The sequence below is a fragment of the Callionymus lyra genome, chromosome 19 (genome assembly GCF_982586985.1).
Source record: "Callionymus lyra chromosome 19, fCalLyr1.hap1.1, whole genome shotgun sequence".
NCBI lineage: Eukaryota > Metazoa > Chordata > Actinopteri > Syngnathiformes > Callionymidae > Callionymus > Callionymus lyra.
The window spans coordinates 17,654,528-17,678,128 of record NC_141836.1 but is presented as its reverse complement, the minus strand read 5'-3'; the positions used below and the strand labels follow the sequence as shown (position 1 = coordinate 17,678,128).

At 42.2% G+C, this 23,601-nt stretch overlaps 1 protein-coding gene across 3 annotated transcripts; it reads left to right on the top strand.

Annotated features, from left to right (window-relative positions):
* Positions 1-10,933: 10,933 nt before the first annotated feature.
* On the top strand, positions 10,934-22,324 carry LOC148059788 (deoxynucleoside triphosphate triphosphohydrolase SAMHD1-like). 3 transcript variants are annotated; one of them, XM_087780677.1, is made up of 16 exons: positions 10,935-11,178; positions 11,264-11,330; positions 11,409-11,481; positions 15,455-15,615; positions 15,697-15,812; positions 15,879-15,949; positions 16,814-16,969; positions 17,184-17,284; positions 17,349-17,457; positions 17,522-17,613; positions 17,675-17,790; positions 19,463-19,602; positions 19,699-19,788; positions 19,987-20,091; positions 20,300-20,437; positions 20,638-22,324. In XM_087780677.1, the coding sequence occupies exons 1-16, from the start codon at positions 11,013-11,015 to the stop codon at positions 20,674-20,676; spliced, it is 1,740 nt and encodes a 579-aa protein (XP_087636803.1). In that variant the 5' UTR covers positions 10,935-11,012; the 3' UTR covers positions 20,677-22,324. The 3 variants fall into 3 exon arrangements, with proteins under 3 accessions (XP_087636805.1, XP_087636803.1, XP_087636804.1); XM_087780678.1 differs by having other exon boundaries at positions 10,938-11,178; positions 15,455-15,597; XM_087780679.1 differs by lacking the exon at positions 19,699-19,788 and having other exon boundaries at positions 10,934-11,178.
* The last annotated feature ends 1,277 nt before the right edge of the window (positions 22,325-23,601 follow it).

The following is a 23,601-nucleotide window of genomic DNA, read 5'->3' as shown; positions in this document are numbered from 1 at the left end:
CGATCAATACATTGGAAGCTTTAGCCAGATCTAGCAGTCAAGAGTTGGAAGAACTCAAAGAGCAAGATTCAACAGCCCAATTGCATTTGTCCACACTAAAGAAGAAAGTGAAGTCCATGCAAGATACTAAACAAAAGCTTGAACAGAAACTAGAGAAAACACAAACAGACAAGCAATAAGTACAGACAGACCTAGAGGCTAAGGTTTTGCAGCAGAAAATCAAAGGCCTGCAAAATGAAAATGCAGAGCTTCAGCAGATACAAGCCTTGATGGAGAGCGATTAAGTGAAGTCTTTTCAAGATGGCAAATACAATGACGACATGAGGGAAGTTTTAATGGAGCTGTTGACGTCAGGTGTTTCAATGAACAAGGTACATGGTGTCATTACCTCAGTCCTTGAAAAACTGGCTGGGAAAACTGTTGACTGATTCCTGAGCAAGGGACCAATGTCAACAATCCTGATTGAGGCAAAACTAATTGCGCAAATGCAGGTGTAAAAGGTCTCTTGGGCAGCATAGATGGAGAAGGGCAACTGACTCCATCAGGATGGCAAGTGTTTCAAGAAGTATCAGACATTTGGCGTTACCTTACCTTCTGGCAAAACACTCACCATGTCAATGTCTCAAATTCCAAGTGGCGATGCGGCAGGAATCACTGATGCATTCACTGAATCATGAAGAGACTTGGAACAGGTGTTGGGTGAACAAGGTGAGGACATCGCTCAGAAGACAGCAGAAATAATAACATCATTCATGTCTACAATGTCAGACAGAGGAGCTACAAATCAACTGTTTAATTCTCAGCTTAAAGCTCTACGCAGTGAGCTCCTCCCTGTTGTACATCAGAATTGGGACACTTTGGTGGACAACGTCAAAGACAACATGACAGATGTGTGCAATTAATTCTGTAAAATGCATCTTCTTGTCAATTTTGCAACAGAAGCAAACAAGCACTCAAGTTGTTCGAAGATGCTGTGGCGGATGGATCTAATCCATTGGCCTTCACCCAACAAGGAGAGTCTGGTGCGGCACGACTGATCCGAACAGAGTGTACTGCCTTCACTGATCATGGCAGTGAGAAATCTGGTGCACCTCACTATTTCAATATCCATCTTTCACACCACCGCAGAGAACACAAACTACATGGTAACTTTCAGGGAAAACAGGTTCAAAATTCTCTTCTACAATGCGGCTGCAGTCCATCACCATCACAAGCAGATTGTCAGTTTTTTTCATCTTGGCCAGACCCCAACGGACTTCTGAAGGCAGTGAAAGTCGATGCAGCACATAACGTTTATCTTGCCGGTGTCCGGGCTTTGGGGATTGTCGAAAAAAACATTACTGGTCCATTTTTCAGACTCCTGGGAATCGAGAAAGGTGTACTGAAGATGAACACACATCTGCATCAACTGCAGCTAGGGCTGGAGAGCTGTTCCAAGGATGCCAGCACCCTACTTGGTGGGGAACCCCTCTTCAGTGAAACAGCTGTGAAACGAGACAAAAATGTTCTTCTCCAGTCACTTTTTGCGCCCAGTGAGGACGATGAGCTGGATCTACTGACCCAGCAAGCACTGGAAGTGAACTGTGCTGCAATTCTCATACTTCTAGAACGTCAGGTAGAGGAGCAGCTGCCTGGTGGTAAATTCTGGCAGCCAACAGAGGCTGAGAAGCAGAAGTCACATCATGTGCCAACTACTAACGTCTCGGAAAGGGACTATGCACTGCAAGCTCTTTATCATTCGAGGCTTACGTCATGTGGCTGAACAACCAAACCAGCCCATGGCTGCACAATCTGAATTCTGAAGAAAAGGAACGCCACATGGCATATGCCAGAACCCATGCAAGTGCCCATGAAAAGTTTAATGAAAAAAACATAAGACTAAAGGAGCAACGTCTCCAGGAATTGCTGCGGAAACAGAAGGAAAAATACGACGAAATGAAAAGGGCACGACAGAGAAAGGTGGCGTTAACAGAGAACATTTTAAAGATGGGTGGTGTGTAGAAAACAGCTCAAGAGGTTGCCTCAAGCGCTACAAGCTTCTCTTGTTCTTTGTTAAGTACCAGCTACAATTCCACAAAAAGGTGCTGAAGTCAAAGGGCAACAAAGAACTGTTCCAGATGACCTTCACCAGACCAGGAAGAGGAAGCAATTCTCCAGTGCAGAAAAAGCCACCCATCTAAAAGAAGTAATATCATCAAACATGGTAGGAAGTTGAATGACAGTGAGTCTGAAGAAGAGGAGGAAGAGTTGAGACACTGAAAGAGCAGTCAAAAACATGCAAATGAGAAAGAAAAAATGGAAGTGAAAAAGCAGAAGCTGTCAGATAGATAGATAAATAGATAAACAAGATAGATAAATAAGATAGATAAATAGATAGATAGGATAAGATAAGATAGGATAAGGTAGGTAGGTATGTTACAAAGAAATAGAACACAGAGGCATGCAAGTTATGTACAGTCTAAAATATACTGAAACGTATGTCTAAAAAGGAAAAAATAAAAAATAAAAAATATATATATAAAAAAACGTTAAAAAGAATGGGATGAGTCTGCGTCATGTATGATGCAGGTTGAAGAGTCTGTGCCAGACTATGTAAAAGACCCGAAGAAACTGGTCGGCGACTTAAACTTTAAGGTCTCCCTTTTCCATGTCTTAACTTTAAGTTAAAGTTATAGTTAACAAAGATTGACAATGATGTATTTGTACAGGTATTATAGTTGTGATTCTCTTTCTGACATGGCTGAACCTTTACTGTACATTATAACAGACAGAGGCTACCGTGCTTCCTTTGGCCCCATTGTTAAGGCCTTTGTAATGAACTATATTCAATGGAAACCGTCTTTGAGAGCTAATCCCCCCCCAAGGATCTGTGTCAACATTCCTCCTCGTTAATACCACAACAGACTAGGTGGGATTGGCATTTCCCAAACTTTGCCTGAGTAATCACAGCAGGAAGGGTGATAGTTCAAGGCAATACGTTCCATTAGCCCGAGTTTCCAAAGCAAGAAGGGTAAGGAATTTGGGAAATGGTCAAGCTGAACCTTCAGTGACCAGGTCAACAACACTTAATGCAAGACTCTTCCCAACAAGATCAGATAAGAGGAACTTTATGGCTTCCTGCAGATGCAGAGTCTGTGAAAATGCTATTCACCACTGAAACCATTAACAGATGTCTTCACAGGCAAAATGTGTGTCTTGGATAATATTAATTGAAATGTTTATTACCTGCTTAAAGAAATATATTTGTAAGTGAATGGAGCTACATGCAAGGTGTTTGAAGTTATCAAAATGAAGAAAGAAATCACACGTGAAATATAAGAATTTAATTAATCATTATCAAAACCTTCATTTTGTATACAATACTTAACTACCTAAATTTGTCATGTTTGGTCTTATTTTAATGTCCGCGCTTAAAGCATTTTTAATGTACATTTGATTTTTCTTGTGTGACGAGAAGAAAAGACAACTGGGAAGGTGAGACGGTGAGGGGTGGGGGTGTCAGTGTTGGGGATCTTTTTCCCACCGAAGAAACGTCAACCAATCATAAGGGTTTGCCCTGATCGCTGAGTTTCAGCATAGGAACTGTGTTCAACTGAGAGAAAATCGTGTTGTTCCGCAAAAGCAGAGCATGCCTCTTAACATCAGAGTTTATCACCTCCCCTGTGATAAACTGGGGTATCACCAACTTTGCCTTCAAGACGAAACTCCGGCCTCCTGACTTCAGCTCCTGCAAGCCCAAACCGAGGACCGCTCTGAAGGACCCGCTTCCAGCATCCTTCAAAACTCCGCAAAGTTTTCTTGAGTTTTTTTAAATCTTGACCAGACCGGTCCGATTGTTTCAATAATCACAGCACGTCTCCCCGACTGCCAATCTCCATCAAGAAGCAAGCAACCCGTGAATCATCCTTACCTTCCGTAAGAAGCAAGTGTTCCTGACCTAAAGACTTTCCCTCAGCGAAGTGAACATTCCAGGCGTTCAGCGCTGTTCACTTGAGGTGTCTACAACCAGGAAGCTGATGCTGTGATTCATCGAAACGTTCGGTGGACCGAACGCAATCGCTTGGCCCCCTCGTCGAAAGAACTTCGATCCCCTCGTTCCTGACTGTCTCATCCTCATCGTCATCTTCTTCATCCTCACCCTCACCTCCAACTCCGTTGGAATCCACTTGCTTGCCACCTTCATCTGGTCTCCAGCTGCTGCCTAAACCTCTATTCAACATCTGACGTCAAGTAAGAAGCTGATCACTTCATCTTGAACAAATTGATTTGTGTCTGGGTTGTTTAATATGCGGGTAGTCCAGTAAGATTTCGTACACGATTCTTTTCCCTTCTCCGTTTTTATTCTCGGTTACGAAACTTACCATAACATACTCATTTTTTTCATTCATTATTCATTCCTTTTTAAATAAATTTATAAAACGTCACGTCGTTGTTCGCTTCTGTCCGGTAAAAATTAGCAAACCTGAGAAATCGTTGCAGAGCCTTGCGTGTATCGGGGGCCGGCCAGTCGGAGACCGCCTGTACCTTGGCAGGATCCATAGATATTCTACCAGGGCTAATGATATAACCAAGGAATGAGACGGTCTTGACATGAAACTCGCACTTTTCTGCTTTGACAAACAGTTGATGCGCGAGAAGACGGCTAAGAACGGAGTGTACATGCTGGCGGTGAGACCATTCGTCCTTCAAAAAAAAAAATCAGGATATCGTCTAAATAAACGAAAACAAATTGATTAAGGAACTCCCGTAATACGTCGTTCACCAAGGCTTGAAAGACCGCAGGGGCATTGGTTAGGCCGAACGGCATGACTAAATACTCGAAATGACCGGAAGGAGTAAAAGCAGTTTTCCATTTGGCGCCCCGAATGCGAACGAGATGATAGGCGTTGCGCAAGTCTAATTTGGTGAACACAGTGGCCCCTTTAAGAGTTTCGAACGCAGATGACATAAGCGGGAGGGGATAGCGGTTCTTAATAGTGATGTTATTAAGCGAGCGGTAATCAATACATGGTCTGAGGGACCTGTCCTTCTTGCCTACAAAGAAAAAACCTGCGCCAGCCGGGGAAGAAGAGTGACGAATGATGCCTGTCGCCAATGAGGAGAGAGAGGGAGTACAAGCGCCCTCGTTGCGGCTCAGCACCGGGTAAGAGTTCAATCGCGCAATCATAAGGCCGATGAGGAGGTAGACTTACGGCACGAGTCTTAGAAAAAACCTCCCTCAGGTCATGGTACTCACGTGGAACGCAGGAGATATCGGCGACGAGGTTAGGCACGCTGGAAGGAGAGGAGAGCCTACGGGCAGAACAGAGAGAAAGAGAGGTGAAACACTGCTGGTCACAACCCAACCCCCACCCGGCCACCGAGAGAGGAGACCACTGGATCCGTGGCTGGTGTTGCTGGAGCCAGTGGAGACCCAAGATGAGGGGGTGCGGTGAGCAGTCCAGGACGAGGAGCTGGATCTCCTCGACATGGCCATCAGCAAAAGAGAGACAGAGCGGTAGGGTGCGCTGCTCCACTCGGCTCAGGACGTGACTGTCGAGAGCTTGGACCGGGATGGGACGTGGCAGCGGCTGGAGAGGAATGTCGTGTTGACTCACCAGCGCCGCTGAGACGAAGTTGCTGTCCGCTCCTGAATCGATGAACGCGGGTATGGACCAGGTGTGACCGTACCGGCTCAGAGTCACAGAAATGGCGGGACGTGAGGGATGAGGAGATGGTGGTGCCGGACCCGTCCTAACCCTCCTCTCCTTTACCGGACAGTTCCTGGCATGGTGTCCCTCCATGTCCTCAGACTGCACGTGGCAGACGGCGGCGCGATGCATGGGCAGAGTGGAACCGCTGGATGGCAGAAGGGGTGTCCGACCCCAGGACTCCTCGACGCGTTTACGAATCTCGATGCGGGTGACCAGCTCGATCATCTCGTCCAGGGTCCCTGGCAGCGACAGCGGGATGAGGTGAACCCGGATCCGGGGAGCGAGGGCCTCGATGAAGACCTCAGCGAGCGTGGAGTCGGGCCAGTTGCTCTCCGCTGCCATGATGCGGAACTGGATGGCGAAGTCCGACACGTGCTGTGCCCCATGGCGCAGGCGGAGGAGAGATCGAGCTGACTCTCGACCCAGAGGGCCGCGCTGAAAAATGCGCTCCAGGGCCGTGGTGAACTCCTCCACAGAGTCACAGATGGCCGACCGCCGTTTCCACTCAGCCGTGGCCCAGGCTTCCGCTCGTCCGCACAACAGAGAAATGATATATGCTACTCTGGTGCGTTCGGTCGGGAAAGCAGCAGAGTTCAGTTCAAAGTGCAGGCTGCACTTAACGAGGAATCCACTCACTTTACCGGAGTCACTGGAGAAAAGGGACGGGCGGTTGAGTGCGCTGGTGGATGGTGCAGCGATGGCAGCGGCAGTGTCTGACTCACCGGGCAGCGGCGGTGGGGTAGCCGGTGTCGTGGAAGTCCCGGCAGCGAGGGCAGGCCCGGGGGGCCGGAACTGGTTGGAGAGCGCCTCCATCTGTTCACCCAGTGCTTGGATATGTGCCGCCATGGTGGCCACTTGATGGCCCAGTGTCTGCTGCTGGGAGACGTGCCGGGCGGTCATTGCCCCCATGCCGTGCCTCAGCTTGGCGAGGGAAGAAGCATTACTCGCGACCTGCTCACGGCAATCGCTTGGCCCCCTCGTCGAAAGAACTTCGATCCCCTCGTTCCTGACTGTCTCATCCTCATCGTCATCTTCTTCATCCTCACCCTCACCTCCAACTCCGTTGGAATACACTTGCTTGCCACCTTCATCTGGTCTCCAGCTGCTGCCTAAACCTCTATTCAACATCTGACGTCAAGTAAGAAGCTGATCACTTCATCTTGAACAAATTGATTTGTGTCTGGGTTGTTTAATATGCGGGTAGTCCAGTAAGATTTCGTACACGATTCTTTTCCCTTCTCCGTTTTTATTCTCGGTTACGAAACTTACCATAACATACTCATTTTTTTCATTCATTATTCATTCCTTTTTAAATAAATTTATAAAACGTCACGTCGTTGTTCGCTTCTGTCCGGTAAAAATTAGCAAACCTGAGAAATCGTTGCAGAGCCTTGCGTGTATCGGGGGCCGGCCAGTCGTAGACCGCCTGTACCTTGGCAGGATCCATAGATATTCTACCAGGGCTAATGATATAACCAAGGAATGAGACGGTCTTGACATGAAACTCGCACTTTTCTGCTTTGACGAACAGTTGATGCGCGAGAAGACGGCTAAGAACGGAGTGTACATGCTGGCGGTGGGACCATTCGTCCTTCAAAAAAAAAATCAGGATATCGTCTAAATAAACGAAAACAAATTGATTAAGGAACTCCCGTAATACGTCGTTCACCAAGGCTTGAAAGACCGCAGGGGCATTGGTTAGGCCGGGAAGGCATGACTAAATACTCGAAATGACCGGAAGGAGTAAAAGCAGTTTTCCATTTGGCGCCCCGAATGCGAACGAGATGATAGGCGTTGCGCAAGTCTAATTTGGTGAACACAGTGGCCCCTTTAAGAGTTTCGAACGCAGATGACATAAGCGGGAGGGGATAGCGGTTCTTAATAGTGATGTTATTAAGCGAGCGGTAATCAATACATGGTCTGAGGGACCTGTCCTTCTTGCCTACAAAGAAAAAACCTGCGCCAGCCGGGGAAGAAGAGTGACGAATGATGCCTGTCGCCAATGAGGAGAGAGAGGGAGTACAAGCGCCCTCGTTGCGGCTCAGCACCGGGTAAGAGTTCAATCGCGCAATCATAAGGCCGATGAGGAGGTAGACTTACGGCACGAGTCTTAGAAAAAACCTCCCTCAGGTCATGGTACTCACGTGGAACGCAGGAGATATCGGCGACGAGGTTAGGCACGCTGGAAGGAGAGGAGAGCCTACGGGCAGAACAGAGAGAAAGAGAGGTGAAACACTGCTGGTCACAACCCAACCCCCACCCGGCCACCGAGAGAGGAGACCACTGGATCCGTGGCTGGTGTTGCTGGAGCCAGTGGAGACCCAAGATGAGGGGGTGCGGTGAGCAGTCCAGGACGAGGAGCTGGATCTCCTCGACATGGCCATCAGCAAAAGAGAGACAGAGCGGTAGGGTGCGCTGCTCCACTCGGCTCAGGACGTGACTGTCGAGAGCTTAGACCGGGATGGGACGTGGCAGCGGCTGGAGAGGAATGTCGTGTTGACTCACCAGCGCCGCTGAGACGAAGTTGCTGTCCGCTCCTGAATCGATGAACGCGGGTATGGACCAGGTGTGACCGTACCGGCTCAGAGTCACAGAAATGGCGGGACGTGAGGGATGAGGAGATGGTGGTGCCGGACCCGTCCTAACCCTCCTCTCCTTTACCGGACAGTTCCTGGCATGGTGTCCCTCCATGTCCTCAGACTGCACGTGGCAGACGGCGGCGCGATGCATGGGCAGAGTGGAACCGCTGGATGGCAGAAGGGGTGTCCGACCCCAGGACTCCTCGACGCGTTTACGAATCTCGATGCGGGTGACCAGCTCGATCATCTCGTCCAGGGTCCCTGGCAGCGACAGCGGGATGAGGTGAACCCGGATCCGGGGAGCGAGGGCCTCGATGAAGACCTCAGCGAGCGTGGAGTCGGGCCAGTTGCTCTCCGCTGCCATGATGCGGAACTGGATGGCGAAGTCCGACACGTGCTGTGCCCCATGGCGCAGGCGGAGGAGAGATCGAGCTGACTCTCGACCCAGAGGGCCGCGCTGAAAAATGCGCTCCAGGGCCGTGGTGAACTCCTCCACAGAGTCACAGATGGCCGACCGCCGTTTCCACTCAGCCGTGGCCCAGGCTTCCGCTCGTCCGCACAACAGAGAAATGATATATGCTACTCTGGTGCGTTCGGTCGGGAAAGCAGCAGAGTTCAGTTCAAAGTGCAGGCTGCACTTAACGAGGAATCCACTCACTTTACGGGAGTCACTGGAGAAAAGGGACGGGCGGTTGAGTGCGCTGGTGGATGGTGCAGCGATGGCAGCGGCAGTGTCTGACTCACCGGGCAGCGGTGGTGGGGTAGCCGGTGTCGTGGAAGTCCCGGCAGCGAGGGCAGGCCCGGGGGGCCGGAACTGGTTGGAGAGCGCCTCCATCTGTTCACCCAGTGCTTGGATATGTGCCGCCATGGTGGCCACTTGATGGCCCAGTGTCTGCTGCTGGGAGACGTGCCGGGCGGTCATTGCCCCCATGCCGTACCTCAGCTTGGCGAGGGAAGAAGCATTACTCGCGACCTGCTCACGGTAAGTCGCACCGGACTCGGGGGAGGAACTTTCTGCTGGGTTCATTGTTGGTCGGTTCCTTCTGTCAGGGTGCGGAAGGAAACCCAGGCGCAGAAAGTGTCTGATTGTCAAACTTGACAGATTTATTGGCAGCAGGCAGAGGGATCATCACAGGTAGTCCAGGAGAAATACATCCGACAGGTACGATATCCAGAAAAACAGGTCAAGGGCACAGGCAGGCAGAAAAACGAGAAGACGTACCAGGGTCAACACCGGGAAGGCGAAACAATCTCGAATAGGGAGTCTAAAACGTGAAACACGAACTAGACGAACACGGGACAACATGTGTGACGAACCGACAAAGACAGAGGGAGAGTGAGCAGAATATGAAGGCTGCCAGCAATCACTGGCAGCTGCAGAACACAAGACAGGTGGAGACAATAACAATCAGCAGGGGGAGGGACCGGAAAGGAAACTCACAGACACAGAAGGGAGCAGGTTTCAAAATAAAAACAGGAAACACCAAGAAAGACACATGAGACATAACAGCATCTCTATTCTGGTGTAATTAACGGTCAATTTAAGAGCCTCCTACTCAGTAAAGAACAGATAATCACGACAAAAAGTAGTAAACTTCAGTTAAATGAGATTGATTAAAACTAGTGTTTCGTAGTTAATTAATTAGGCCAATTAATTGATTATTATCCACGTAAATGTAATAGTTTCTCTTGCACTATAAAACAAGGGTGGTGTCCCTTTTCTTCAGGTAAATCTTACCTAGATGCAATTTTAAAGTTAAATCTACCAGAACTAGGATGTTCTTAAAATAAACCTTTTTATAAGGAATATAAAAACTACTACAATACCATTCAATCTCACTATAGTCACAATTGGTAGGTAATTTTCAAAAGAACAAAATGGGAGGTACAAGTATCAGAAATGAGTTCCCTCAACAAGGTGGCTGTACTTTCACTTTCAGAGATAGGGATCTCCAGGGGAGTCTCAAAGTAGAGTTCAATGAGTTGACTTGTGCATCTGATCAGGATGCCTCCTGGACGCCTCGCTGGCCAGGAGAGTCTTTTGACTGGCGTGGGAACGCTTTAGGTCCTGCTGTAAAAGATTGACATAGCTGGGGAGAGTGACCCAACTTCGGATAAGCGGAGGAAAACAACAACGACTACAGCCTTGAAGTTCAATTTTAAAAGAATTTCACAAAATTGAAGTGCATTTCCAAAATCACATTTCAATAGAGATAAAAAAAAAAAAACGAAGTCTAAAAGACAGAATTGCTATCTTAGTGCTTGGTTCGTTTTTTTCTATTGCTTATTTTGTGAGTTGTCTTTATTCATTCTTTTATTCTGTACTGACACCACAAAAAATGGCTAGTGTTGACAACGCACGTTTGAAAACAAATATAATTTTAACTGACTTTTTAATAATCATACATTGATCTTTGTATTTCTAATTATTTTAATGATTAGACTTTGATGGGGGTTTTGTTTGTGAAATGATGTGATTGAAACTCAACAGGTAAACAATTAGAATGAAAAGTGTTTCTGGGATTTTAATGCAAAACTGTTTACATTTACTTGCAGTTTGTTGGTTCAGCAGAATTTAGAAACAAGTTTATGACGTCATGCATTTGGGCCCGCCCTTGATACTAACAGAAAACCTGGGTATTTAAACGTCGGCAAGAGAGCAGCGAGTATCTTCCATCAGACAACTTTGCTTTGTAACGAAGTCATAGAGTTGTTTTAAATATTGTTTTTTTCAGTCGAGATGGCGACTCGGAAACGATCGTCAGAGAGCGCGGGCATCGAAATTAAAAATTTGGTAACACCGGATAAGAAACTGTCACTGCCCGACTACACACAATGGGGTGTTCAGGAGGTGTGTGAATACATGCAAGGAGAGGGTCTCGGAAAATGGTTAGACTTCTTTCGAGGTGAGTGACTTATAAGTTCTTCAGTTTACTCGTATGATCCACGCATGCCCTGGAACATTAGTCTTTCTTTGTGCTTGTGTCACAGAGCAGAAGATCACAGGAGTGGGGCTCAGATACATCGGTGAGCCTGAGTTGGAGAAACTTGGCATAAAGTAAGTATACACATGTACTGTAAATGTATGTGACCTCTCAACCTCATCATATGGAATTGGTGTTTGCTCTTATTTTAGAACCATTGGTGATCGCCTCAGGATCCTTCATAGTATACGAAAGCTCTGGCAGCTGGACGTGCAATGCAACAAGGTATTTTTTTGTCATTCTATGAATAAAAAAGTACGTCACTCAAAGATTATGTTGCACAATTACTTTTCATGTATAAACAAAATATCGCCTGCGGATCGAAAAACTATCCACCATGTGCTCAGAATCAGCACTGTATTAGGATCAGTTAATTCACTTGATAATTCGATTGCTTCTCCAAAACTAATCTTATTTCAGGTTGAATTTTGACCAACGTTTGCATAGCAATGAAACCCTTTTGTATAATTAAACTATGGTCTATCATCTTGCCTGTAGGCAAAGGTGTTTCTCACTCTAGATTTAATATGGCCAAGTCAAACAAGGAAAATCTAAACTCGTTATTCACTATATAAAGATAAACTGCAAAAACAAAAATAAGCAGCTCTGTATTCCTTGATCTCTTTATAATATCTTATATTTTAATTTTTCTACTAATTTGATATCTGGGTATGAAAAGACTGGTCTTTAAAACAGTATGTAAGGAGGCGAAAGAGATTGAGAGTGTGAAGTATATCAGTTCCATCAGAATATTGAATGGTTGATTTAATTTTATCAAATATTGAAAGGTTGAAATAATTTCATGTCATGTAATGTCATATTTTAATTTCAATTATTCAATATGTCATATTTTAATTTCAATTATTCAATATGTCATATTTTAATTTCAATTATTCAATATGTCATATTTTAATTTCAATTATTCAATATTTTTTAATTCTTAGCCTTTTAAATTCAATATTAAAAAATGTAAGCATTTTTAAGTCAATATTAAAGATAAATACAAAGAGAGTCAGGCTCCGTTTAAATCCTGAAATAGGTTCGTAAATAGAATTGAGGCACAGGTCTGCCAGAGTTTCTGTGGCGTCCCAGCATGTACGTGCGCCCTCCCCTCTCCTCTGGTTCTGAACCATGTGCGAGGAACCATCACCAGATTTTGATCCACAGACCTAAGAGCCCAAGCTGGGGTGTAAGTCTGGATCGGATCACTGATGTAAGGAGGAGCTTGACCATGAATAGATCTGAAAGTAAGAACCAGAATTGTAAAGTTGATCCTGAAAGAAACTGGCAGCCAGTGAAGAGATTTAAGGATCGTAGAAATGTAAGTTTTTCTACTAGAGTGGGTCAGAATTCTCGATGCAGAGTTCTGAATCAATTGCAGGCGAGACAGCTCCTTCTTGTTAAGACATGAAAACAAACTGTTGCAACACAGTCCCACACAGTCCCACTTCATCCTTCAGTCTTCTCAGCAGGATCTGGTGATCAACTGTGTCAAAGGCTGAGTACAGATCCAAGAGAACCAGAACCGCGTATTGACCCGAATCAGCCGCCTTCATGATGTCACTGGACACTTTCAGTAAGGCTGTCTCCATAAAGTGATGTTTGCGGAAGCCAGACTGAAACTTCTCATGGATGTCGCTCTGATCCGGGAACAAAGACCGCTGCTTAGACATCACCTTCTCAGATCTTGGACAAGAAAGGGAGCATAGGCCTGAAATTACTGAGGTCAGTCGGGTCTAAGCCGGTTTTTTTGAGCAGAGGCTCCACAATGGCATGTTTAAATGAATGTTAGTAACCCATGCTCCAATTACATCAAACACTTAGATAAATAGCCTACAAGGAAGGATGTCGGACGAGCAAGAGGAGGGTTAAATATTGTTCAACAGTGCAGAAATATCACCCAGAGATACAGGGGAGATTTTCTCTTTGATCAATTGAATTTCTTTTTATTAGCTGCTACCAGTTTCCTGATGTAATCATATCTGGAAGTTTCCACCATCTCATTGTATGAAGACATCCATTCCCTGAGGTGAGGTCTGTGCAACTTAAGTTTAGTGGACTTGCAGAGACGCTCAGTCTTTCGACAAAGTCTCTTCAGACTCAGAAGATCTTCATTTGTCCAAGGGCAGAATTTTCAAGCTCCAATTAACAGGTGCCACTTGATCCAGTATTTCAACACAATGAGTAGTGAAACAGTGAATCAAACTGTCCTCGTTAAGGCAGTCATTGAAGAAAAGAGGGTCAAACATAGCAGAAAAACGGTCTGCAGTATCGGCTGAGATGACACGCCTCTGAGACCTCACCTTTAAGGGCTTCAGGGATGAAGTTCAGGTTAAACAAGACAAGAGAATGATCACTCAGATGGACATCATGTACAGATACATTAGAAATGTCCAGGCCAAGTCTTAAATGTGGCCTTTTTGAAGAGTGGGTTCAGAAACATGTTGCTCAAAATTAAAGGATTCTGTTAAAGTTAAAAGTTCTTTAGCAGAGCAAGATGTGACATCATCAACATGAAGATTAAAGTCTCCAAGAATAGGAACAGATTCCATTTGAATAATGGAAGATAAGAAGTCACTAAAGTCTTTCAAGAAAACCGCCACAGGACCAGGCGGACGGTAGAAAGGTCTTGTAAAACCAACCAAGATCATCTGAGACTCAAAAGAAATGAATTCCTGTGTTTGAATCACTTTGCAAGAACGATTCTCTAGCAAGACCACCCCCACGACCAGAGAGGCAAGTTCACTAGGAGACCGCTCCCTACTAGACAGAGTTTGTTTAGATGAATAAACTCTTACTCTCTCTGCCAAGACAGACATAATAAGTCCAAAATAGATCATTCAGAGAAAAAGATTTATTTGTAATGGAGCGAGCATTCAAAAGACACACTTGAAGCTCTGACGTCACTGACGGCGGAGCAGAGCGGATCCTTTGAATAGAACATCAGCGGTCACATGGGTTACAGCTGTCACTCACGTTCAACTGTGTTGTAAAAGCCGTATTAAAAAGAAGAAATTAAAAGATCTGACCACCACTCGCTAAGGTCTGGGCAGACGGCAGCGCTGATGTGTCGTCACACTCTTCAATGAGAGGAACGTTGATCAAACATAGATGACGTCGGAGTTTCGGCGAGCGATCGCTGCTGCGCGTCTCATCCTGACCTCCGTGTCGATATGACGAAGCTGTAAAAGCCAAGAAAACGACGGTGGAAAATCCCTCCCGGTCAACCAACCATTTATAACAGGAACCTTTATTTATTATGTTAATTATTATTGTTAAATGATTCAACGGTTGTGTAGAAAAGACAAGAGATAATTCATTGTCTTTTGTTCAATAAAAGCAATAAATATTTATATTGGGGAAAATAAATCCTGAGAGAATGTGTCCGAAACTTCGATTTTTGTACCAGAGATTCTTGTAATCTACTTTTTTATCAATTCACTAATATCGCTGATTCCAGACTCAAGTCTCATTTTTACTTCGTCCACAAGAAATTCCTTCATTCAGAGAAAGAACCTGTTCTTACATCGTATTACCAAGGTGTTATACATTTATGTTGAATGACAGTGAAATATGTATTTACCTGATTATACATCTAAATTACATTGCTTGTGTTACAGAACATTTTCATTTTGTGTCCAACTTTTGCATAGCAATGAAGCATTTTGTATAATTGAATATAAGGTTTGTGTTTGAACTATAGTCTATCGTCTTGCCTGTAGGCAAAGGTGTTTCTTACTCTGGGGCAGATTTAAAACAGCCAAGTAAACGTAAACGAGGAAAATCTAAACTTGTTATTCATCATATATATACAGTATATACTCATTAAAGTATTTGTTTTTAAATTACCTATTTGTTTCAAAGTCGACTGAAAAAAAATAAGTTGTAGAATAAGAAGCTCTGTATTCCTTATTACTAGAAAAGTGTTGTACATTTATGTTGAATGACAGTGAAATATGTATTTACCTGATAATACATTTGAATGACATTGTTTGTGTTACAGATCAGGATTAGGAGTTAGTCAGTGCACGACCTTCTGTTTAGATCAGCCCTGCTGCTGTCTCAAAGCTAATGTTTCTTTGCCACTAAAGGGCAACAAAGCTTTGTAATTTGTGAAATAATAAAATAAACTGTATCTCCACTGCATTCTAGTTGTTCAAGTGCTGCCGTTTACTCTCAGTCCCTTTTTTTTGTTCAGGTCTTTAATGATTCAATTCATGGGCATCTTGCACTGCACCCACTTCTTGTTAAAATCATCGACACACCACAGTTCCAAAGACTACGAAACATCAAGCAGTTGGGAGGAACCTATTTTGTCTATCCTGGAGCTTCACACAACCGGTTTGAACACTCCATTGGGTAATCATTCGTTTATGGCTTAATGCATCTGATTATGATCAAAGGATTCTCACTTTATACTCAAAATGATTTTATTTTCAGAGTGGCTCATTTGGCTGAAGAATTTTTGCAAGCTCTGAATGAACGACAGCCTGAACTTCTCATCTCCAGGAGAGACATCCTTTGTTTGCAGATCGCTGGCCTCTGTCATGATCTGGGTAAGATTGAGGATCACAAGTATTTTAAAGAAATTGATCTAAAGAGTTTGTCTATTTCTCCGTTAGGACATGGGCCATTTTCTCACATGTTTGATGGGATGTTCATACCAAAAGCTCGGCCCGGCTGTGGGTGGAAGGTAAATCAACGATAGTTTTTTTCTCTTTTTAAGTTATGGGTATCATTAGGTAGCTGTGGAAAGTTTTGAGAGAGAATCTGTTTATCAGATAGTGTTTGTAGAGAGCCTAGCTGGCACAATCGAGAGATGATTTTGTCTTTCTCAATGTGATCTGACCTGCTGATCACATGAATTTCTAAAGAGAGGCAATGATTATTTAATATAAATTAAATATGAAAGATTATTAGTTTATCAAGTGATTATTTGAAATGTGTGTTAAATCTAGATGATTGATTACAGTAAAGTTGTCATATCTTTACTATCTTCAATTTCATTAAAATTGTACAATACCGCTTATTAGAAAATAAGATAGATTATTTGCACGTCATCTCGCAAATGGCAGGTTGAAGATGACAAGCCTGCATACATTACACGTTTTAAAGAAAAATGCAGTCTGTAGAGAGAGTACCTGTAACATGTGACAAAAGGACATCACTCTCAACTTTCCTAAACAAGAATCGGACTCACAAAGGAAGAACAAAGTCACAGGACTTGACTTTTTTTGTTCATGTTGCTGTTAAACTTTAAGTACACTTGGAGATTAAAGAGTTTAATATTTTTCCGTTTTCTTAACATTAGAAACCCACCAGACTGTCATTATGGGTTATATACATGCACGTTGTAACAAAGTGTGGATTTGTGATGATGCATAAAGAAATGCAGTGTGCACGTGGCTGTATCCGATAAGGCCTACACAGTTATTTCATGAGTTAAAAGAACAAGCGTGATAAGATACAGAAGTGTTACAATGATTCTTTTTTTTTAAGCAAGTAATTTCTCTTTTGAACCAAGAGACTTCCCTAAATACAAAACTCTGTGTTGCAGCATGAAACTGCCTCCCTCAGCATGTTTGAATATCTGGTGAAAGAGAATAAACTGAAGCCTGTCATGGAGAAATATGGCCTGGTGCTTTCTGAAGACTTGGACTTTATCAAAGAACTGATAGCAGGATCTGGGAATATTAATCAAGCTCAGGGTCAGGTAGGTGTCACTCTTGAGTTGTGAAGACAATAGTTTTGATTTTAGGCAGCTTGTGAGTTTGGTATTGAGTAATGCATAATGTGATCAAGAAGACGTGTTGCACAATAGTTTGGTTTCCTCATAGATTTTAAACTTCAAAGTCGATTATTATGTCATTCCTGTTTCACCAATAAAAAGGGCATAATTAATGTCTAATGTGCTGTCGCTGCTATAGTGGCCCTATAAAGGTCGCCCAGAGAGCAAGTCCTTCTTATATGAGATCGTGGCCAACAAGAGAAATGGCATTGACGTGGACAAGTGGGATTACTTTGCCAGGTTTGGATCCATTTGGCACCATCTTTAAGCGCTTCCTATAATAATGTGCTGCATCTCACCTCAGAGACTGTCATCACCTGGGCATCCAGAACAACTTTGACTGCAAACGTTTTATGAAGTTTGCACGAGTGATTGATGTGGATGGGCAAAAACAAATCTGCATCAGAGATAAGGTAAACTTATTAAATTATCATTGATTAATTGTCATGGCTGAAATATGTTTATTTTTGTGAGCAGGAGGATGGAAATGTTTACGGCATGTTTCAAACAAGAAATGGCCTTCACAGAAGAGCCTACCAGCACACAGTGGGATGCATAATCGAGTACATGTAAGCAGCCTCTTGTATGATTTATCCCTCAGCACAAAGTAACTATATGGTATTTGTGCAGGATCACTGAGGCTTTTTTGAAGGCGGATAAGCACATCAAAGTGCAAGGCTCAGGAGGAAAAATGTTTTCCCTATCTGAATCCATAGACGACATGGAGGCCTACACCAAAGTGACGGGTTAGTTTGTTCATTAGATCATTAGATAGAGCGATACTTTATTAATCCCCTGAAGGAGACATTCTGTTGTCCAGCAGCAATAACACATCCATCCATACAAACATTAATAAATGCATACAAAACATAAACAAATACTTATTTCAAAGGTTGCCAGCAAAAAGTAAAAGTGCATGTTTAAGAAAGAGATCTGTTAGATCTTATGGCAGAAAGAACAAAGGGCATCTTAAAACATTTAGATCTAGACTGCATGGAGAGGAGCCTGTTGCTGCAATTACCCTTCTGAGCCACCATAGTGACATGCAGAGGGTGTCGAGGATTACTCCTAGCATAAGGTAGGGGGTTCAGGTCAAAAATTGTCCTTTGTCCTACATTGATTCTTATAGCATAGGATGAGGCCAGATCTGACTAATTAAGATGCTTTTTATTTCATCTTTCTATGGTGTATGTTTAAGGAGTTACACAAATTTTATTTCTTGGAAATCAGGGATTTCGGTCACCAAAAACAAAGGCCTTAACAATGGGGCCAAGCACGAAATTTGTTGTGTCGCTTGGATTAATACATAAAAATCTGAACATTGGTTGGGCATATGATGTTCACACTAGACACATTGACATCAAGCACGTCTTAATTCATTTGCGTAATGTATGCCTAATTAGCATAACCAATTAGATATTTGCATAATTTATATTCTGTTTTCTGGCCATATAAACACATTTCCCCATGTAAAAATCCCTGTTAAGAGAATATCTTGATAAGTTAAGTAAGTAACTCAATAAATGGCACAACAACTATGCATTTGACATGCATTTAGATATATTACATGGAAATATATACATATATACTTTTGTTTATGACTGTCTAACCAACTCTACCAAGCTATTTACAATTTGACTTGTTAAACATTCCTAATCATGTCTTTTCCTTTTCTACAGGTTACAAGAAAGACAATTAAGTCATCTTTCCACAAACATGCCTGTACTGCAGAAGACTTGCAAACTAACAAATATAACGCTGTACACCATTAGCACATATTCCGTATCCACAATAGCTGCTCCATACAATGCACGTCAACATTGGAGGTGCTTACTGAAAGCTTTTCCAGCCTGTTCTTCATCATTACTTACATATTGAACATCACTAACTTGTATACCCCTCCACTTGTAGCTTGTAATCGATTATGACACTATAAATCTTACATTAGATCAGTTAAACTTCCATTAATCTCCGTCGAAGACTTCCTGTCAGAGCCCCGCGCACACCTGCGCGTATACGCTAATGAGGCGGTGCGCACGAGAAGCGCGGACGAAGTGATGTTTCGTGATTCGAGCGGAGGAAGCGAAGTGAGCGGAGGTGTAGAAGAAGAAGAAGAAGAAGTGAGCGAGGAGGACCAGAGGATGCGCTTGTGCAAATAATCTTTTAAACCCTCGGCCGCAATCTCGCACCAAACCACACAAACTATACATCAACTTGTTCCTAATGATGTATATTTTAACATCTATTTCGTGGATTGCTAAAACCTTTCTTGACACATGCTCACTTTGGTGTCATAGTACCTTTTAGTTTTTCCCTTCAAACTTCTTTTTTTTTTGGTTTTATATTTTGAATGAATCGATGTAAAGGTAACAAGGGAATGAGTTCAGATCTCTAACTGGTTTATGTTTACTATTCCAGACCATGTATTTGAGCAAATCCTTCACTCTTCCTCACCGGAGCTCCATGAAGCGAGAGAGATTCTACACAACATAGTTTGCCGCCGCCTCTACAAATGTTTGGGCCAAACTCAGCCGGAAGAGAAGGTGGATGTTACTGAGGTATGTTTGCACTCTAATTTTTATCCAGTTTTTATATGCATGAATCTGTTGTTGCCCTAAAATGTAACAGAACATGATTTATTACTCTTGTTCTAGAGCCAAATTGAAGAGTGGAAGACTGAATTGTCTAAGCCTCAAAGCCAATCCTCGGACATCAACCTGGAACCAGATGACTTTGTTGTTCTGGTACAATTTTAAGCTGCATCACTATAAGTTGTTATAGATCAATATCTAATCTAATATATTATTATTTGCCATCAATCCGGTGTATGAGCTAAACCCTTTTCTTGTTTTTTTTGTTGTTGTTGCTTGCCAAATGAATCACTTTCTGTTTCTTCTTGTAAAATATTATTATTATATCTGTTTTACCATCTTTTAATACAGGTGTCTGTCATGGACTATGGCATGAAAGATAAGAACCCTATCGACAATGTTCGATTCTACTCCAAGGACAAGCCATTCACCGGCTTTAAGATAGACAAAAACCAGGTGAGTACAAACTTCCTCTTCAGAATGTGTTGCACTTTTAACAAGAAGTTGTTTATTTTTTCCAGAAAATTGACTGTGTTGCAGTTTTCGACTGTCATATTTTAATTGGAAACAAATCTTTATTTAATGGAAAGATCATGATTCCTTTGTTGCAATTTTTTTTACTTTATTAAAATTTCTTCTGATAATAATTTCCAATTTTCTCCAGGTGTCTCAACTACTTCCTGAAAGATTTGCAGAGCAACTCATTCGGGTTTATTGTAAGAAAACAGATCCTGACAGCATGAAGGTTGCTAAGAAGCACTTTGTCCAATGGTGCATCAAACACAACTTCTCCAAACCGAAGGTACAGTCGACTTCTTTAGAAGTGCCATGCTTATCACATTAAATCTCATAAGGCACTGCAACAGTCAAAGGTTTACAAACATTTGTTGCAAATACATGGCAGGGTAAATTTGAATTTGAAAGACGTGATCACCTTGGCCAGTTCTTTAAAGGAGAAAATGTTACAATAGGAATACACAATAATGAATCTATTTCCAACAGAGTTCTGACATCATTGCACCTGAGCCGACTCAAATCTGAAACCATCATGTGAGAACAAACCCGGAGAGGATAAAGTTGGCTGATCAAGTGGAGGGAAAAAGCTTTTTAAATAAGCACAAAGACATCTAAAATATGTTGCATGTCAGATTGAATACGGAAAGATATATATATATATATATATATATATATATATATATACAGTATATACAGTATATTGGTTGGCTATTAAGAAGAAGTGCTGGTTATTCTGTAGACCTGACTGGTGTGTTTTACTAAATTATTGTATCATTCAATTTGTGTGTTTCAAGGGTTTAGAGTTACATTAAGTTAAATATTGGTTTCAATTTTATCCTTTCTTCTCAGGTTTGCACAAGCATCTGTTTGTCAGGTGCCAAGTTGCAAGTTACGTTTTTTATATAATTATTTTCTTTAAGTGTGCGAGCTAATAATTTTACATTTGTTACAAAGATGGATAATATATATATTGATAAGCTATTGAGATATTGTTCTGGTTGTGGAGCTAAATCATTTTACCAAATCATTTTTACTATACGTAATAATTCCTTTTTTTACATTTAAATTATTGGGTTTTGTGGATTTTATTATTCAGTGTCACTTCATTGTTTATTAAATTATATTGCACTTAAAATTTGACTCTTTCTTCATAAGTTTTGCACAAGCATAAGTCTGTCAGAATAGTTTTAACTTATTTCATTCAGGTGTGCATGGGTGCTTTCTTGGGAATTTAGTTTTTACACTGAAAAACCTGGTTTGATCTGTTTTTTTTATTTTTAAGTTGTTTGATGTGGTTTTTCTGCATTAAAAAAACAACAAAATATTTCTTGTGTAATGAGTATTCCTACAAAGACTGTAAAAGAAAATAATGTAAAGCTCAGAGAATATTTTAACAATTTGGAATATAATTGCATAAAATATGTGTTTGTCTTCTTTTTTTCGTATCTTGATAGAACTCTTTTTTATTATGCAACCACAAACTCGACAAACACAAGTTGCATTTCCAGTCCAAACATTATCTCATTTGGATTCTGTTAGGTTCATGTTTTGCATGATTGTTTTGGGAGTCATCAAAATAAGCCTTGTGCTGTATCAACGTTTCAACATGGTCAGAAACTTTTGTAAACATGACACGGGAAATGTTGTGGTGGCAATAAAGAAAAAAAGATTTAAATTAAAAATACATTAATAAATGCCCAAGAAGGGGATATTGAAGAACTATCAAGGAGAGTCTAGTTGCTGCTCCTCTGTGGAGGGAAGAGTTTCAGGAGCAGGAGAGACAGAGGTTTGTGCTGTGCACTGTAACATAGAGAGAATTGACCTTCAAACAGCAGAAGATAGTCCAAGCATGCACTTGGAGGCAGTAAGAAGAAGAAAAGGTATTCTTAAAAGAAATGGCAAATTCTCACGCAGCTTAGACCTTTCAGTCGATCCCCTTCCGACCCCAGTATTCCCAGATGCCCTGCACCAGTTCCTGCAAGCCTCGAACCCCCAACACAGCCGACCTTCCAGTGCAGTGAGCGAGGACAGCCTCTTCTCCTCCGATTCTTTCGACCTGCTTGACCTCAGTGCCCAGACACGACGCAGGGTTTTCCAGAGGGTTAAGCAGCAGAGCGGGTGCAGCTCCGATGACGACCTTGCAGACACATGACAACGAGAGAATTGACCTCAAGGAAATGAGAAAATAACTGAACTTTTTATTTTAATAAAAACCTTTGTCTGATATGAAGCCGCACAGAGCTTGCTGTTCCAAATGATCTCTAGGTGGAACCAACAGATAAAGACCCTTATTTTCTTGGGCTCAGAGTATAAATCACACACCAAGTGACAATGTAAGGTGACATATTTTGTGCATCAGATAAAAAACTTCATGAGCATGGTTAGTGATGTACATTCTGTGATTCATCTGTTATATTGGCTATATTTTAGTACATATTTAAAGTGGGTCTACAATAATAAATATCTCATTTCAACCGCTTGAAGGGCTGGAAGGGATACAGTCGGTGGTATTTTAATTGTGACAGCAGCCTCTGGTGGTTATATAGCGCAACTGCAGAAGAAATATGGCATATTGGAGATAGATAGATCAACTTTATTGATCCCTCTGAAGGTCTCCTTCGGGATATTGTTTTTACAGCATACAGCAACACATACCAGTAAGATCCAGTAGTAGTAAAACTGATGTAAACTGAAAGGAATTTGCAAAAAAAAAAAAAAGAATTTGATTGAGAATAAACAACGAGATAAACAACAGTGACCAAATACAAAAAGATAATATCACAATCCGACTCATGCTTCCTGTTTAGGACAGTTTGGTAAATGCACATTTTGTTCTGCACACATGCTAGACTACTAAAAGATTTCGGCCTCTGGTGTGATAAAGTTTGACACCCCTGATGGAATGTTACATATGGCCTTGTGGCCGATTAAAAAAATGATTGCATGTCGTGGCCTGTGTTGGATCCAAGAACCATAGAACAATGGCACATGAACAAAGGACAGACTGTCGTATCACAAGTGAATAGTGATGCTTATTGTACTTAATGTCTTTTACTAAATGCATTTTCGAATCTGCACAGTTTTGCACCAGAAGACAGTCACAATGCATTGAAAACAAAAGTCGCACAGATTTGTCGAGCACCTTTTTTTGCATTCAGCATTGACGTAAAATGGAACAAACACAAAAGGTGAAATTATTGTGGTGAAATACATTAGATTTTTGTAATGCACTTTTGGCTTATCCCTCCTTGTAAAAATAAATTATGTGAATGATACATTTGAGTTTTTTTTTTAATTTAAACATGTACTTAATCATATGTAATATCATAGATAATTATTATGTTCTTGTTATATTTCACGTACTACCATGAAAGGTTTTTGAATTAGATGGATAATAACACACAATTGGGCCTTTTTTGTGTTATTATTACAGGATACGTTATCATTAAC

What these genes read in the sequence shown, in the direction of transcription:
- LOC148059788 (XM_087780677.1), top strand. Translation starts at nt 11,013, where the DNA reads ATGGCGACTCGGAAACGATCGTCAGAGAGCGCGGGCATCGAAATTAAA. An exon ending in TTAATCAAGCTCAGGGTCAG is followed by an intron (nt 16,970 to 17,183) that starts GTAGGTGTCACT and finishes TCGCTGCTATAG; the next exon opens with TGGCCCTATAAAGGTCGCCC. An exon ending in AAATCTGCATCAGAGATAAG is followed by an intron (nt 17,458 to 17,521) that starts GTAAACTTATTA and finishes TTTTGTGAGCAG; the next exon opens with GAGGATGGAAATGTTTACGG.